Source organism: Garra rufa, chromosome 6 (genome assembly GCF_049309525.1).
Source record: "Garra rufa chromosome 6, GarRuf1.0, whole genome shotgun sequence".
Taxonomy (NCBI): Eukaryota; Metazoa; Chordata; class Actinopteri; order Cypriniformes; family Cyprinidae; genus Garra; species Garra rufa.
In genome coordinates this window covers 13,139,923-13,154,383 of record NC_133366.1, presented here as the reverse complement: position 1 = coordinate 13,154,383, position 14,461 = coordinate 13,139,923, and the positions used below count along the sequence as shown (strand labels likewise).

Sequence of the window (14,461 nt, the reverse complement as noted above, 5' to 3'; positions counted from 1 at the left end):
ATTCATTCATTCAAACATATATAATATATATACATATATATGTATGTAAATTATATAATATTTTATAACAATAATATATTGCTTTGGAATATATTTACTTTTTTGAAAAAAAAAAATGTATACGTAAAAACATTTAAAGCAAAAAGCAATGAATAGAAACATTTTGAATGTCATATTATTATTATTATTAAAGTTGTTTTTGTATTTTGTATTTTTAAACATTTTTATTCAATTTTGTGAATGAAAAAAAACCTCCTTTCTAAACTGTCAAAAAAACAAACAAAAAAACAACAACAAACAACAATTTTGCAATAAGTTCTAAAAATTACTATAAAATTCATTAAAAAAAAAACATATAAATGTAAATTATAGAAATATTGATTTAGAATAGATTTATTAATATTTAAAAAAATATATATTTTTATTTAGTTTTAAAAATGTAAATAGAAACATTTTGAATGCCTGTGGTATGCAATATATTTCCCAAACTGTCCAATAAATAATAAAATGTTCAATAAGAAATAAAATAAAAAAGCAAATAAAATTAATTATAAAATATCAAAAATAATTACTATTATTAATAACTAAACAATTAGTCGGCCAAATAATGCCTATTTGGAATTTATTTATTGATGTTTTCTTTTAGTTTAATAAAATATTGCTTATATTATTATAATATTGATTTGCAATTGATTTATTGAAGTTTAAAAATTCTGATTCAATACAATTATTTTAGTATTTTATTTAATAAAAACATTTGTTTTGTAATTAATTTTGGAAAAACATTTAAAGCAAAAAACTTTCAATGAACAGAAACATTTTGAATGCCTGCCGTGTGCAATACCCTTTGCAAATCATCCAATCGAAAACCAGCTCTCCAGCACAGCACATCCGAGATTCCTTCATTTATTACTTCCCCTCTCTTTCTCTCTTCTATCACTTTCTGTCCATCTTCGTCCTTCTCTTTAGCGTCTCTCTTCTCTCGGCTCCTTTGATTACTGAGCTCTGGGCTGTTGGGTCACCTGCACTATGTGGGTGGGTTCGAGCACATTGGATGAATGACAATTAGAGCTTGACTGATATGTGCAAAGATTGACGGAGATCAATGCGATGCGCAGAGGAAACCGCTCCCTTGCTCGGAGGGAGAGATGAGGTGACCGTGTTAAGCCGAACACATCCTCAGTGATAGATCACAACTGTACAGCTAGGACACATTTATAGCAAAGAGGCACCTACTGAAGGGTGAGCGCAGCTTTAGGAAACATTTCAAAGTAATTGACAAATGGGCTCTTAGACGCTCTGCAATATTTAGATGCTTTGCAGGATAACTGTAAGCAGTGGATATAAAAGCATAAGCTGCTTCAGGCTGTGAGTTACAGTGTTTTACTGTGATTATCAGGCTTTATGTGAAGCACTTAATGTATTGCTTTCATAAAGTGATACTTTAATAAAAAAATATTAATGTTTCAATATATAATACAATTAAAAAGATTCCAATTAAATGACTTTAGAAAAAGTAATTGTTTAATCACTAAACAATTAGTCTGCTGTAAGCTGTTTCAGCTGTAAATTAAACAAAAATATATAGATATTTTTTCCATTAAGAAAACAGTCTATTTTAAAAAATTAAATTAGCCACATTTGCCTACTAATTTTCAGTGTATTTCTTTTAAAAAAATCTCATTGTCCAGTTACATTTTAATTAAAATATGCTTAAATTAACCTAAATACAAAAAATGATTATACGACTGTACCATTGCATATAATTAAATTCTGAAGGTTATTGTGCAGTTGACCCAGTCGCCAGGCAAGTGCATTAATATAGAATTTCCATGGAGTATAGTCACAAGTGTGCACAAAACATTTTGAAGAGGACATCAGATACCCATTTTTAATAAGTTGGTATAATAGGGTCTTAATGAAATGTCTGCAACATAATTTGGTTACAATTTCTCAATGGTCGTGTCAACAATGCTCAACAACACCCATTTACATGGTCAAAAGCAGCTCTGTTCACAGCAAGCCGTTTCGGTGCATGCCTCTTTAAAAAATTATAATGAGCTACTGCTCACCCTGCCCCTTTCTTATGTTTTTGTGTATTTGGTGGTGCATTACAATAATAATAATAATAAAAAAATATATACTTTAATTAAAAACATTATTATTCAGTATATAATAAAACTAAAAAGATGGCTAAAATGACTAAAAGATCAACCATGACCTGCGCTCTCCATAAATATGCGGAATTTTCAGCAAAGGATAAATGGATTTTCAGCATTAAAAATTGCTTGCAGTAGCTCTGTTATTAAATTTATTTAAAAATGTTTATTCCTGTACAGATATGAGCTGTTTCTCCAACTTGGCAGTGCTTTCAATGTTATTAAGGGAAAGGATGAAGCTAATTAGTTGGTTCATGTCACATGACCTGCGGTGCGCTTGCGGAATTCTGAAAAGTTGAGATGTTTTTATCTCGATGTGAAAAAACGAGCGCATCACACCGCATGCGCGTCGCGACCACGTCACTTCCATTATGCGCGCACATACCGCACATCTACATTTGAAACAACGAACTTGAGCATGCAAAAGACACGACATGTGAACGGCCCCTAAAACAACAACCTTATTACATTGTCAAAAACAGCTCTGTTCACAGCGAGCTGTTTGGGTGTATGTTTGTTTTAAATGATAATGAGCTACTGCTTATCCGACCCCTTTCTTATGTTTTTGTTTAATTGGTGGTGTGTTACCATCAAAAGAAATCCTCAAAGGTCATATAAAACAACACCTTTTTTACATTGTCAAAAACAGCTCTGTTCACAGCGAGCCGTTTCGGTGCACGTCCCTTTAAATGATAATGAGCTACTGCTCACCCGCCCCTCTTTTATGTTTCTGTGTATTCGCTGGTGCGTTACTATCAAAATTTTTTATTAACCCTCTGGGGCCTGAGGTGTTTTGGGGCCCTGAAGAAGTTTAGACATGCCCTGACATTTGTGCTTTTTTCAGTATCTTAAAAACATATGAATGGTTAAAGTCAGATTACATTGTAATCAGCACATATTGGGCTACAATAATATGCAAGCAACATTAATGTGCATGTTTGTGTTTTTGAGAAAACTATGTTTATGCGTGGTTATTGAAAATCTAAAGTTTTGAAGTCACTGAAATAAGGCCATGAAGCACATACAGGACATTTCTTTACAAGACTTTAGATAATTGGATGTCGTAGGCTAGAATTTTTTCAACCAAATGATGTGAAAATCATCTCGTTCACTCGTTCAGAGAAAACAATATATTGATTTAAATTTTATAAAACATGTTTTGTGATCGAAAGGGATTATTCATAGGTGTGGCAATGGCCCATGAATATTTAGCAATTCACACCTGAAAGACAAAAGGGCCCTCCCTAATGGCCCCATCAATGTCTGACTTGACTATAGCAGGTAAGGAAACAATGTAAGAAGATTCAGAGAATGGAGTTTTAGATTATTTCTATTTTATTTACTATCACTGTATAAACAAAACATACATAATGAAGGTCAAAGACACATTATTGAGCTCCCTCATCTTACCACAGAGATGTGCACAGACTTTGTGGCATTTCTGAAAACTTCTTCTGAATTCTGTTCAACAAATGAAACAAATCTTACCTGCTATTTTGTGTGCCCTTAAAAAAATACAAAAAAGTCAAAAACTTGTTTTACACTAGAATATCAGTGTAGGTGAACATCTCAAGTTTCTAGTGCTCTCAGAGGAAAACAGTTTGAAGGGACTCATGGGAAAGAGGGCAGGATTCATCTTTTGAGCAGGTTTGAGATCACTACAAAAACAAAACAAACCAAAAATCATATCAGGATTATCTGTCAGAATACAGTCTATACTCTAGAATTTGTACTAATGTAAAAAAAAGGACATGCAATATCTAAGAAACTAATAATTATCGTTTAGCACTATATGTTACTAATAAACGTGATGTAAACACACATTCAGTGTAAGCACTCATATTACTTTTACACTGTTATACAATAAAATAAATAAATAAAGTATGATTCTACATTCATAAAGATATCGTCATAAATGCATCTCACAGTCATAATCACATCGTTTTTCTAGAACATTATAAATATCCTGCCATTGTAAGAGATGCAATGCAATCAAACGTAGCCTACTTCATAATGTTTCATTTGATAAAGTCAGGAATTTTAGTTTGGAATAAGTCTAACTAGTAAAATGTGTACATGTTTTATCAAAGTAAATAACAGCGAAAGCTAGTAGGAAAATGAAAGTAAGACTTACTCATGTAAATGTCTCCTCCTGCTGGGTTTGCGTCGCATCGCGTCCTTCTTATGATCGTGGTAAATATAAGTCTTATTCCTCACAGCATATCTTCATTCAGTAACAAACTGTAACCAAGATGAACTTGAAGTCATGTTGCTTTGTTGCAGTGATGTGGGAGTTTCCTCACATACAGATACTCCGGTCCTTGCCTCGCTAGAAGCACATGGCTAATTTGCATGGCAAAAGATTTCGCGATAGTGGGCGCGGTCACATTAGAGATAATTAGTTGGAACTGGATAGACTAGACATCTCCTTGGTTTCATATAGATTAATTCATCACAGATTATTTGTTTTTGATAAAACTTACTTTGTTTAAAAGCATAAATCTCAAGCTTTCAGTAGATACCACTTTTATGTTTGTGTGCTAAATATTCACCGTGTTTGAATGATATAAGTGACGCATTTCTAAAAGCAGTTCACGGAGACAGAGAAAACAGAAATCACCCTGTTTGTTTTCTTTATTCTAAATAAAAAAACACAACTTTCTGCTGTTCTTTTGAGTGTGCCCAAATAAAAGTACACGCTTTACAGTTTCCATTGATGTATATCTCTAATGTGTATGACTTAAACCGACAGAGCATTTTTAGTGTCTTTTGCGCAGATCTTAAAAAAAGTAGGTTGGTCACGCCGGCGTGACCGTCGGCCCCAGGGGGTTAATGGTCATGTAAAACAACATCCTTTTTACATTGTCAAGAACAGCTCTGTTCAAAGCGAGCTGTTTCGGTGCATGGCTCTTTAAATGATAATGAGCTACTGCTCACCCCGCCCCTCTTTTATGTTTCTGAGTATTCGGTGGTGCGTTACTACCAAAAAAATCCTTAATGGTCATGTAAAACAACACCTTTTTTACATTGTCAAGAACAGCTCTGTTCAAAGCGAGACGTTTCGGTGCATGGCTCTTTAAATGCTAATGAGCTACAGCTCACCCCGCCCCTATGTCTATGTTTTTGTGTATTCAGTGGCACATTACCATTAAAAACCAAACTAATCCACTGAGTCCTTAGTAGCTCTGATGTCGGGAGAAAATGAAGACTCATGTTCACTTTTACGTCTAACTACAAAACACCTGCATTTCTTTCGAGAGATTAGCCGCTTTTCCACTATCGGGCCGAAACGTTTTCAATGCTTAACCGTTCTGTTCCGTGCCGATCCGGGCCAGTCAGCACAGATACGGTTTGATTTTCCACTGTGGTGCAGATAACGGAACTCTTTGGAATGTAAATACAAATGCGTCAGTCGTTGTCTTGGTAACGCAAGTTTAGGCTGCAATTTGTAACGTTAACTAAAATCACCATCACGAATACACGCACGTTTCTCATCCACAGACCAAAGTGTCTCAGCCATTTTTATTTATATTTACCGTATCTGTTTACTGCGCTTCCGCTTAGCCATAGAGAAACTGGTAACCAGGCAACAGAGTGGCGACGTCATGCACACGCATTTTACCAGCCCGGCTTAGCACGGTTGTCTAACCGTGCCGAGAATTCCGGGCTGAGAACGGTTTGTAATCGCGCCATGCCGTACCAGGCTCAGGTGGAAACACAACTGGAACTGTAACCGACCGTTCTAAGAACGGTTCGGCCCGACAGTGGAAAAGCGGCTATTGTTGTCGCCACAGCTTCTTGAGCATAAGAAAATGGCAGACAGTGTACAATTGGCTGAGGGTGGAAATATACTAATACAGGACAGTCCATCAGTGGTTGTGGACGGTATGACTCATACTGCTCAGAAAATCAAAACGGCTTCATAATTGAGACTGTTTAGGCTTTTTGGCTATTTAAAAAAGAGAAGTGAATGGATTTCGCATCTGATGTTCCCTTTAATGGTTTCAAACATAGTTTGTCCAGTCAGATTTTGACTAAGCTAACAAAATGTGTCCGCCTTTTTCTTTTACAGGTCCTAACAGCAGAGCTCAACATGCACGAGTCACAATCAGAAGACTACAAGTATGAGATTGAACGTCTGGCCAATGAACTCCAAGAAGTCAAGAAAAAATACCTTGCACAGAAACGGAAAGACCAGGAGTACAGGTGAGAAAGAAAGGTGTTAACCCAAAAGTGACAATTCTGTCATCATCTACTCACCCTCATGTCCTTCTAAACCTTTGTGACTTTCTTCTGTGGACACACACACACACACACACACACACACACACACACACACACACACACACACACAAAAAAAACTACTTTTGAAGACTGTTGATGGCACAATTTACAATAAATTTGGACAGAAGTGTTCAAGTTTAAAAAAGGACACAAAAACACAAAACTATCATAAAAGTAGTCCAAATGGCTCATAGTCTTCCTACGAAAGTCTATTGTTTTAAAGCTATCCACCTTATTCTTCAATGTGGAAGTAAGCTTATTTGCGAGACCTCCAGAACACAAGCAGTAAACGGTAAACTGTTTACACTACAAACCAGTGTGTTTAAAATTAAGATAATACATTAAAATAATATGGTAAGACACACCAATTTGCAATATCAAACAGCAAAAGCGAGCTGTTTTGTACAGCTAAAAATAGCTGGAAGTGGATGAGACAGGATGACCCATACAAGACCCAAACAATTTACAAATAGCTGTGCCCACTCTTACAGTAAAAATAAGATGGATATAGACCACATTTATGATGCTTGCGGTGCTTTTGCATCATTTTAATCGTCTTGAAAGCATCAGTCGCCATTAATGAGGTTGAGTAAATGAATTTTCATATTTGGCTAAACTAAGCATTTAAAAACAACTATGTGCCAGTATTTGAGTGTGTGTGTGTGTGTGTGTGTGTGTGTGTGTGCATGTGGATTCAGGTGAGTGACTTTAATCCCAGATCAGCATAAAATGTAACATTATACTCACAGTATTAGTCAGACAAGCAGAAAGCACTTAAAGTGTTTGTATGTGTGTGGCGTCTGTGTATTCGTATATTTCATGGTCCTGACAGAAAATGACCTTCAATATTGCCAACAAGCAGACAAGAACGGCACCCTCTGACACGGCTGAAAATGATACCTCAGATAACGGTGAGAAAGGAAAAAGGCATTTGGGCTTGGAGAGAAATCAATGAGCCAGTGAATTGGAAAGATTTCTCTCATTTCGTCTCTGTTCTCGAGAGCAAATCGTGACACTGAAAATTACAGAGTGATGCAAAATTGCTCTTGGTTACTCGCTGATTAGTAGGACCCTGCCAAGTTCCACTGCTACTGGCCTTCGATCTAATGAAATTATGACTAATCATGGAAGCATGTATGTTTTTTATCCTGGGGAGTCTTATTGTCTAATGCACTTGCTTGAGAGAGAATGTGTTTTTTTGGTTGACGATTGATTTGAATGCAATCTGCTAAACACTACTGTTACTTATATACGCGCTTATAACATCCATCACTCTTTCAGTCAGAACACACACATTGGGCCTTATTACTAAAACATGAGCAGAGCAAATGGGTGTGTAAATCCATTCTTACGTAAATGTCCTTTTGAATTGAATGGGGCAATTTATGTGAGAATGTTTTTACGGCGATTTAAATACAAATTAGTTCTGCAGGTGTTTCTTGAAAAAGAAACACACAATGCACGTTTCTGCCTCAGATAATAAAACATAAAATGTGCAGTACATTTAGCCATTTTTTCAAACCAGAGTTGAAGTCAAAAGTTACATACATCTTGCAGAATCTGCAAAATGTTCATTATTTTACTAAAATAAGAGGGATCATACCAAATGCATATTATTTTTTATTTAGTACTGACCTGAATAAGATATTTCACATAAAAGACATTTACATATAGTCCACAAGAGAAAATAATTAACTTTTTTGTAGATTCTGTAAGGTGTATGTAAACTTTTGACTTCAACTGTATATGACAAATAGGCTTTTTATGGTTGGGGGACTGGAAGCTTGGACATTTCTTTTTTAAAACAATAAAAGAGGATTTCTTTAGGCAGAGGTTGGCACATCTATGGCAGTAGACAGATTGCATGGATCTGATTAGCCAGTCTATGCCACCTGGTTTAGAAGCACAACTGCTCTACTTCCTGTCACATTACAGATTGTCCCACTGTTTTAACAGGACAGGTTTCAGACTTCATTGCTGACCACTAGGAGTCTAAGAAAAAATGCCTGGCTGCCTTTGTGTTTTGTCTTATTAAGAGTGAAATGAATAGCATCCATCATCTCTGCTGATCTACAATTTCATAACTCTGTCCCAGAGAATGACTTGATTTCTAATTGAGATGTATAGGTGAGTTAATGATTTACTTTTCTTGGATAAAAGTTCTATCAGTTCTCAGAGTAGATTTATTCAGTGGGTTTGATCTGTCTATTAATCAAAGTAATGAAGTAGAAATTCGTATACTACCTTTGAAAAAAGTTTGGGGTCAGTAAGATTTATTAATATTTTAGAAAGAGGTAGCTTATGCTCAGCCGGGCTGCATTTTATTTGGATTAAAGCCCCCAGTAAAAACACTAAAATATTTTTACAATTTAAAACAACTGATTTCTATTTATTTATTATAAAATGTAATTTATTTCTGTGATGGCAATGCTTAATTTTTTTTTTTTACTTCAGTCTTCAGTGTCACTTGATCCTTCAGAAATCACTCTAATACCCTGATTTTGGTATTATTTATGTTAAAAATAGTTGCAGCTTAATATTTTTTGTGATATTTTATTTCAAATAGAAAATCTTTTAATAGTTTTTACTGTCAATTTTCATCAGTTGTCCTTGATGAATATATGTTTTTATCACTACCACCAAAAACATAACTTTTACTTTTCTTCTCACTTCATTTAGTAAAGAAAATGAATAATAAAATGAAAAATGAACCTTTTTGTTACTGTCACAAGCTGATTTATGGTCAATCAGCTGATCTCCCAGTCTAACCAGCCATAGAAACCAGCTTGTTGGCCTTATAAGACTAGAAAATCATCAGAGCTTGGGTTAAACCAGCTTTTTTTTCCAGCAGTGCTTGAAAATCTAAACAAAAGACAAAAATCAATGTGAGCTTTAAATGTGTTTTTAGATATAAAACAAACCTGATACCTTTTTGGCTTTATAAACATTGTGAAATGCCGATGAAGTAATGTGCCATGAGATCAGGTTCAAATTGCTGGAGTCTCCCGCTATCCTATCCTGTTTGCATATTTATCAGATATAATGTTCATAAGGTAATGAAATGCGTTTACCCTGTCCATGGTGCCATATATTTAATATAAAGTTCCTGCAACTGTTTTCTCATAAAAGTGTCTAACAATATTTACTAAGTACTATGCTAGACTAGACTATGCTGCAAAAATCCCTTGTTGAACTCGTTTCTTTCTTCTTTTTTTATGTATCTAGCTTTAAACTCTTTGTGTTGGCCAACCGCAGACATTGCTTCCTCCTCTGTTTTGAATTCTCCTGGCTGCACGTTTAAACATTGCACTTAAGCCTTGCTGATGGGCAGCATATTGATTTCCTTTTTCCCCTCCCTGACATCTTGTGAGCTCAGACCAATGGCTTAATTCTACACAAATCCCACATCAGTGTTTTCACACCAAGTAAAACAAGTCGTTCATAAGTAATGGAGAAGGTCTTGGTTTCCTCACACCAGCAGAGGGATGAAGGCATTTAGCTGAAGGACAGGGATATTTAAAAAGAGCGCTAATTGATGCACAGGCCATTTGAGACCAAACAGCTACTGTACATTAAAACAGCTCTGTTATGAAACACTAACATATTGATATCTAACTGAATCTCGGCTAAATTAGATTGTGGTTATGAATTGATTTTAAAGTGGTATAGTCACTGTATACACTGTAAAAAGTGAACAGTTGGATCAACTTAAAAAATTACTTCAGTTGGTAACACCTAAACATTTTAAGTTCTTTCAACTTAAGTTATTACATAAATTAATTATAAATTAAGTTGAAAGAACTTAAAATGTTTAGGTGTTACCAATTGAAGTATTTTTTTAAGTTGATCCAACTGTTCACTTTTTACAGTGTAGTAAAACCAGTATTAGCATTCACAGCACAATGCTGTCAGTGTTATGGAGCGATTATGGCTTGGATTTATTTATTTACTCTTTGTTAGTAGCTTTTAGTTTTTTCAAGGGTAACCTGATGTAGTCTAACTTCTTTTAAGCAGTCACTCAAGTCTATTAAACTTTTAAAGATTCACTGATGTGCCTCGAAATGCATAGTGTTATTCTATGTGTTGACGTAATTTTAACTGAAACAGAAAGACAGGATGGGACATATCAAGCCAAAGCCCTCTTTTTAAATAGCCAATAGCGTTTTGTTTATATCAAAGCTTGAAGTTATTGAGCACATTTGACAGCCACAATTTCATCCATATTGCTATAAAATATAACATTTTGTGTAGAATGTGTTAAATGGGTCCGATACGTTTTGTGGTCTGCACCGATTCACGCATATGATCTTCTCTGTGCTATCGTGTCTCTGGACCAGAGCAGACTGTGTGTGCACTGCGGCGGTTTGTGTGACACAACGCAAAACCAGCTTTCTTTTGCTCCAATGAAAGCATATTTGCACTGCCTAAATGTTCCCTATGCCCTACAGTACAGACCAAAAGTTTGGACACACCTTCTCATTCAAATGAATGAGAAGGTGTGTCCAAACTTTTGGTCTGTACTGTATATTTTTCTGTTTATTAAAGTTTTTACTCTACATTTGTGCAGTTTTCAGTGGGTTAGTGATATTTTAAATATATATAAATTAATAAATAAATATTTTTAAATGGCTTTTTATACAAAAACTGCTTTTTTATGTAAAATTCACTTTATAAAAGACCCACATTTCTAACTTTAATTCATGGAGATAACATAATTTCACATGGTTTAGTGTAAGATTTTTGCCCATCTTTTGGAAAATCCTGTTTTAAATGTAAAAAAAACAAAACAACTACAAATAACTTTTACCAGTAGGTGGCTGCAGAGCTCCACTATTTGCTATTTGCTATTTACTATTTGACCACCTGAAAGATATTTTTTCACAAGTTTTTTTCAGTTGAATTCATATCTACAGTACAGACCAAAAGTTTGGACACACCTGAATCAAACTTTTGGTCTGTACTGTATATCAGGGGTTTTCAATTCCAGTCCTCGGGCCTCCCCTGACATAATGTTTTAGATGTCTCCCTATTGGACATGTTTACAAGTTAATGAGATAATGAAGTGATGATTGAACCAATAATGATACAATTTATTGAGACTTAGGTAGTTTGTTTTGTGATGTTGAGAGTTAATGTTTATCTCATTATTTGTTGATTGTCACCATTGTTGAGATTCATACACTTATCTTTGACATCTGTGTTTGGCCAGCTAGTTTAGTGGTTTATGTTCTTGAGAACATTTTTTTTTTAATTATTTGTAATAACTGATCAGCACATCACTGTTTAAAAGCACTAAATTAAGTTCAACATAGACAAAACATAATACACCATATCCAAACATGAACACATAGCTAACTTAATTTGCTGTTAAAGTATTTTGGCTGTACTTTGCTGTAATACAAAACTTTGAAAACAGTGTAATGTCAAGAGGTAAATTAAAAGAAACGCAACAATGTGACTTTTTATTGTTCATGTTTTCTTCAGTGATTTTGTTTGTTAACAGCAGGTGTCATTAATGATTTAATGGTCACTTCATTATCTCATCAATTTGTTAACATGTTCAGTAGGGAAACATCTAAGACATTATGTCAGGGGAGGCACGAGGACTGGAGTTGAAAACCCCTGCCCTATATAGTGCACTACATGCCATTCGCTTTATAGAAATTCTAATTCTGTGAAAAAGTGATTGATTTTAGCCAGCTTCAGTGTCTATTTATAGTGTAGGCGGTGGGGCTCTTTGGATTCTAGAGAGCATTTGATTGGACAGAATGTTTCATGAGGAGCTGAAGTTCAGGGTTATGTCATCAAAATCATTCATCCATATTGGCGGAAGTTATAGACTGCAAGTTTTGGTGATTATGTCTTGTAAATGCAAATTTTGTCGTTGTTTTGGATCATATTAGCTTACAGATAACCTTAAGGCTAACATATTCATAGTATTATAGTAATAAAGTTCAATTTTGAAAGAAGTAGTAGCTTTTGTACTGTATCAATGTTGCCACCATCTTGCAGTACTATAAACTGTTACACCACAAGGTTGCTTGTCTTTCATTTACATTTAAATTTAACATAGTTTGACGCAGTCAAGTTTATTTGTATGAAGCCCTAGACATGACTTGTCGGGGAAAAATGAAAGATATTGTGGCCAAAAAATTATGAATGTGTTCCCACGTCATTCCCTCAATTTTTTATTAATTTGTTCCTTAATTTTTATTTAACGATGGAATGAATTAATGAAATGTGGCCACAAATGTGTAAGCCGTAGGAATGATTTAAGTTGTAGGAACAATTATTAATATCTATTTTTTTTTTCTCCATATGTCATGTGCATGGCTCCATAGTACAATTCAATTTCGCTTTCTCCAGCAGTGCGAAATCCAATATAAATGTCTTCCTCATGTGGAAGTTGTAATGAGCTTTTCTGACTATTCACAAACAGTGTCAGTTGCTTTGAAATATTGGGAGAAAACAGTATTTATATTCAATTGTTTATAGTAAATAATAAGTGTTTTGGTAGCACTGAATGTTGCATTTGCGCATTTTAGGTATAATGGATGAGATGGAGATGGTAATGTTTCCTGAAATAAGGCAGGAGATGAGAGGAACACACTCATGGCATCAAGGGAGTGAAAATCTGCTTGCCTAGCATGTTTGAACCTTTCTGGTTAGCACATGTTGCAGCCCGTTTACATTTGTAATAGGCAGAAAATCTTTCATGGGTTAAAGCAGCAATTATAGAAACATCAATGAATAGATTAAGATGGGTCCAAATGAGTCAATATATGGATTTCGATGATTAAAAGGTTGAATAAATAATGAAGGATCTTGGTGTGTAAGTTTAACAGATCGGTGGATTGCCATTAAGCCTAATACACTTGGGTTCAAAAACATGAGACTGCTAGCGCAAATTTTTTTCCCCTTTATTCCAGGGATTTGACTTGTTTTCCTTCACTTGTTAAGAGTGTTTCTCCTGCCACCACAATGCAATCGCAACTGCAAGTGACGTAACTGTGATGTCTACTAATATATTAGTAGAAATATTAAGTAAAGATCATGTTCCATGAAGATATTTTGTAAATTTAAAAATATATCAAAACTTAATTTTTGATTAGTAATATGCATTGCTAAGAACTTCATTTGGACAATGTTAAAGGTGATTTTCTTAATATTTAGATTTTTTTTTTTGCACTCTCAGATTCCAAATATTCAAATAGTTGTATCTCGGCCAAATATTGTCCTATCCTAACAAACCATACATCAATGGAAAACTAAATATTCAGCTTTCATATAATGTATAAACATCAATTTCGAAAAATGCACACTTATGACTGGTTTTGTGGTCCAGAGTCACAATTATGCATTTAGCATTCTGAGTGTAAAAGGTTTAAACTCCAGTGCATATGTTGTGAATGGCATTTCAAAGAATCGACAATGGCATTATAAAGTAAATGAACACTCAGGCTCCCTTTGTTCCTAATAGCAGTCTCTTGCTGATCAAAAGCCTGGAGCTGTGTAATTTTGCTCCTAATGTTAATGATTGCATGGTTGCTTTCAAGACCAAATGAAATTCCCCTAATTAATTTTAGATTAAAAATAGTTGCCCCAGCCTCTTTCCCCGCTATCAAATAATCTGTCAGCACAGAGCAGAAGCTAAAGCCACTGTGTTTTTGTTTTGATGGGTTCAAGTGTGTTTACTGTTCTGTATTCTTTCCTGTCCTGTTGGGTTTTATACTTCATCTTTCACTTAAAGACTTTTATGCTTCATGCTATTGTTTTTCATTAAATTTCTTTTGTCTCCCTCTTTTTTTTTCATTTTCTCTCCTTCGCTTTTCAGATGTGCTCACAGACCATTTAAAACTTAATCTCGACCAACCCTTTCTGTTCTCTCTGCTTGCGTGGTTCAGCTCCACTGAGGTGTGGTAACTGGCTCCATCTGCTCCAAAACTCCGGAAGCCATTTTGGCTTGCTCAGGACATTTGGATTAACTGCTTTAACCACACAATGGTAGTGTTTTTTTC

General features: G+C 34.8%; 1 protein-coding gene across 1 annotated transcript in view; it reads left to right on the top strand.

Annotated features, from left to right (window-relative positions):
• The window catches only part of cfap58 (cilia and flagella associated protein 58), a 133,787-nt gene that overhangs the window by 99,401 nt on the left and 19,925 nt on the right, over positions 1 to 14,461 (top strand). Inside the window, exon 15 of the mRNA XM_073842567.1 lies at positions 6,232 to 6,365. Within this exon, the coding sequence (XP_073698668.1) occupies positions 6,232 to 6,365 (134 nt within the window). The remainder of the gene's footprint in view (positions 1 to 6,231; positions 6,366 to 14,461) is intronic.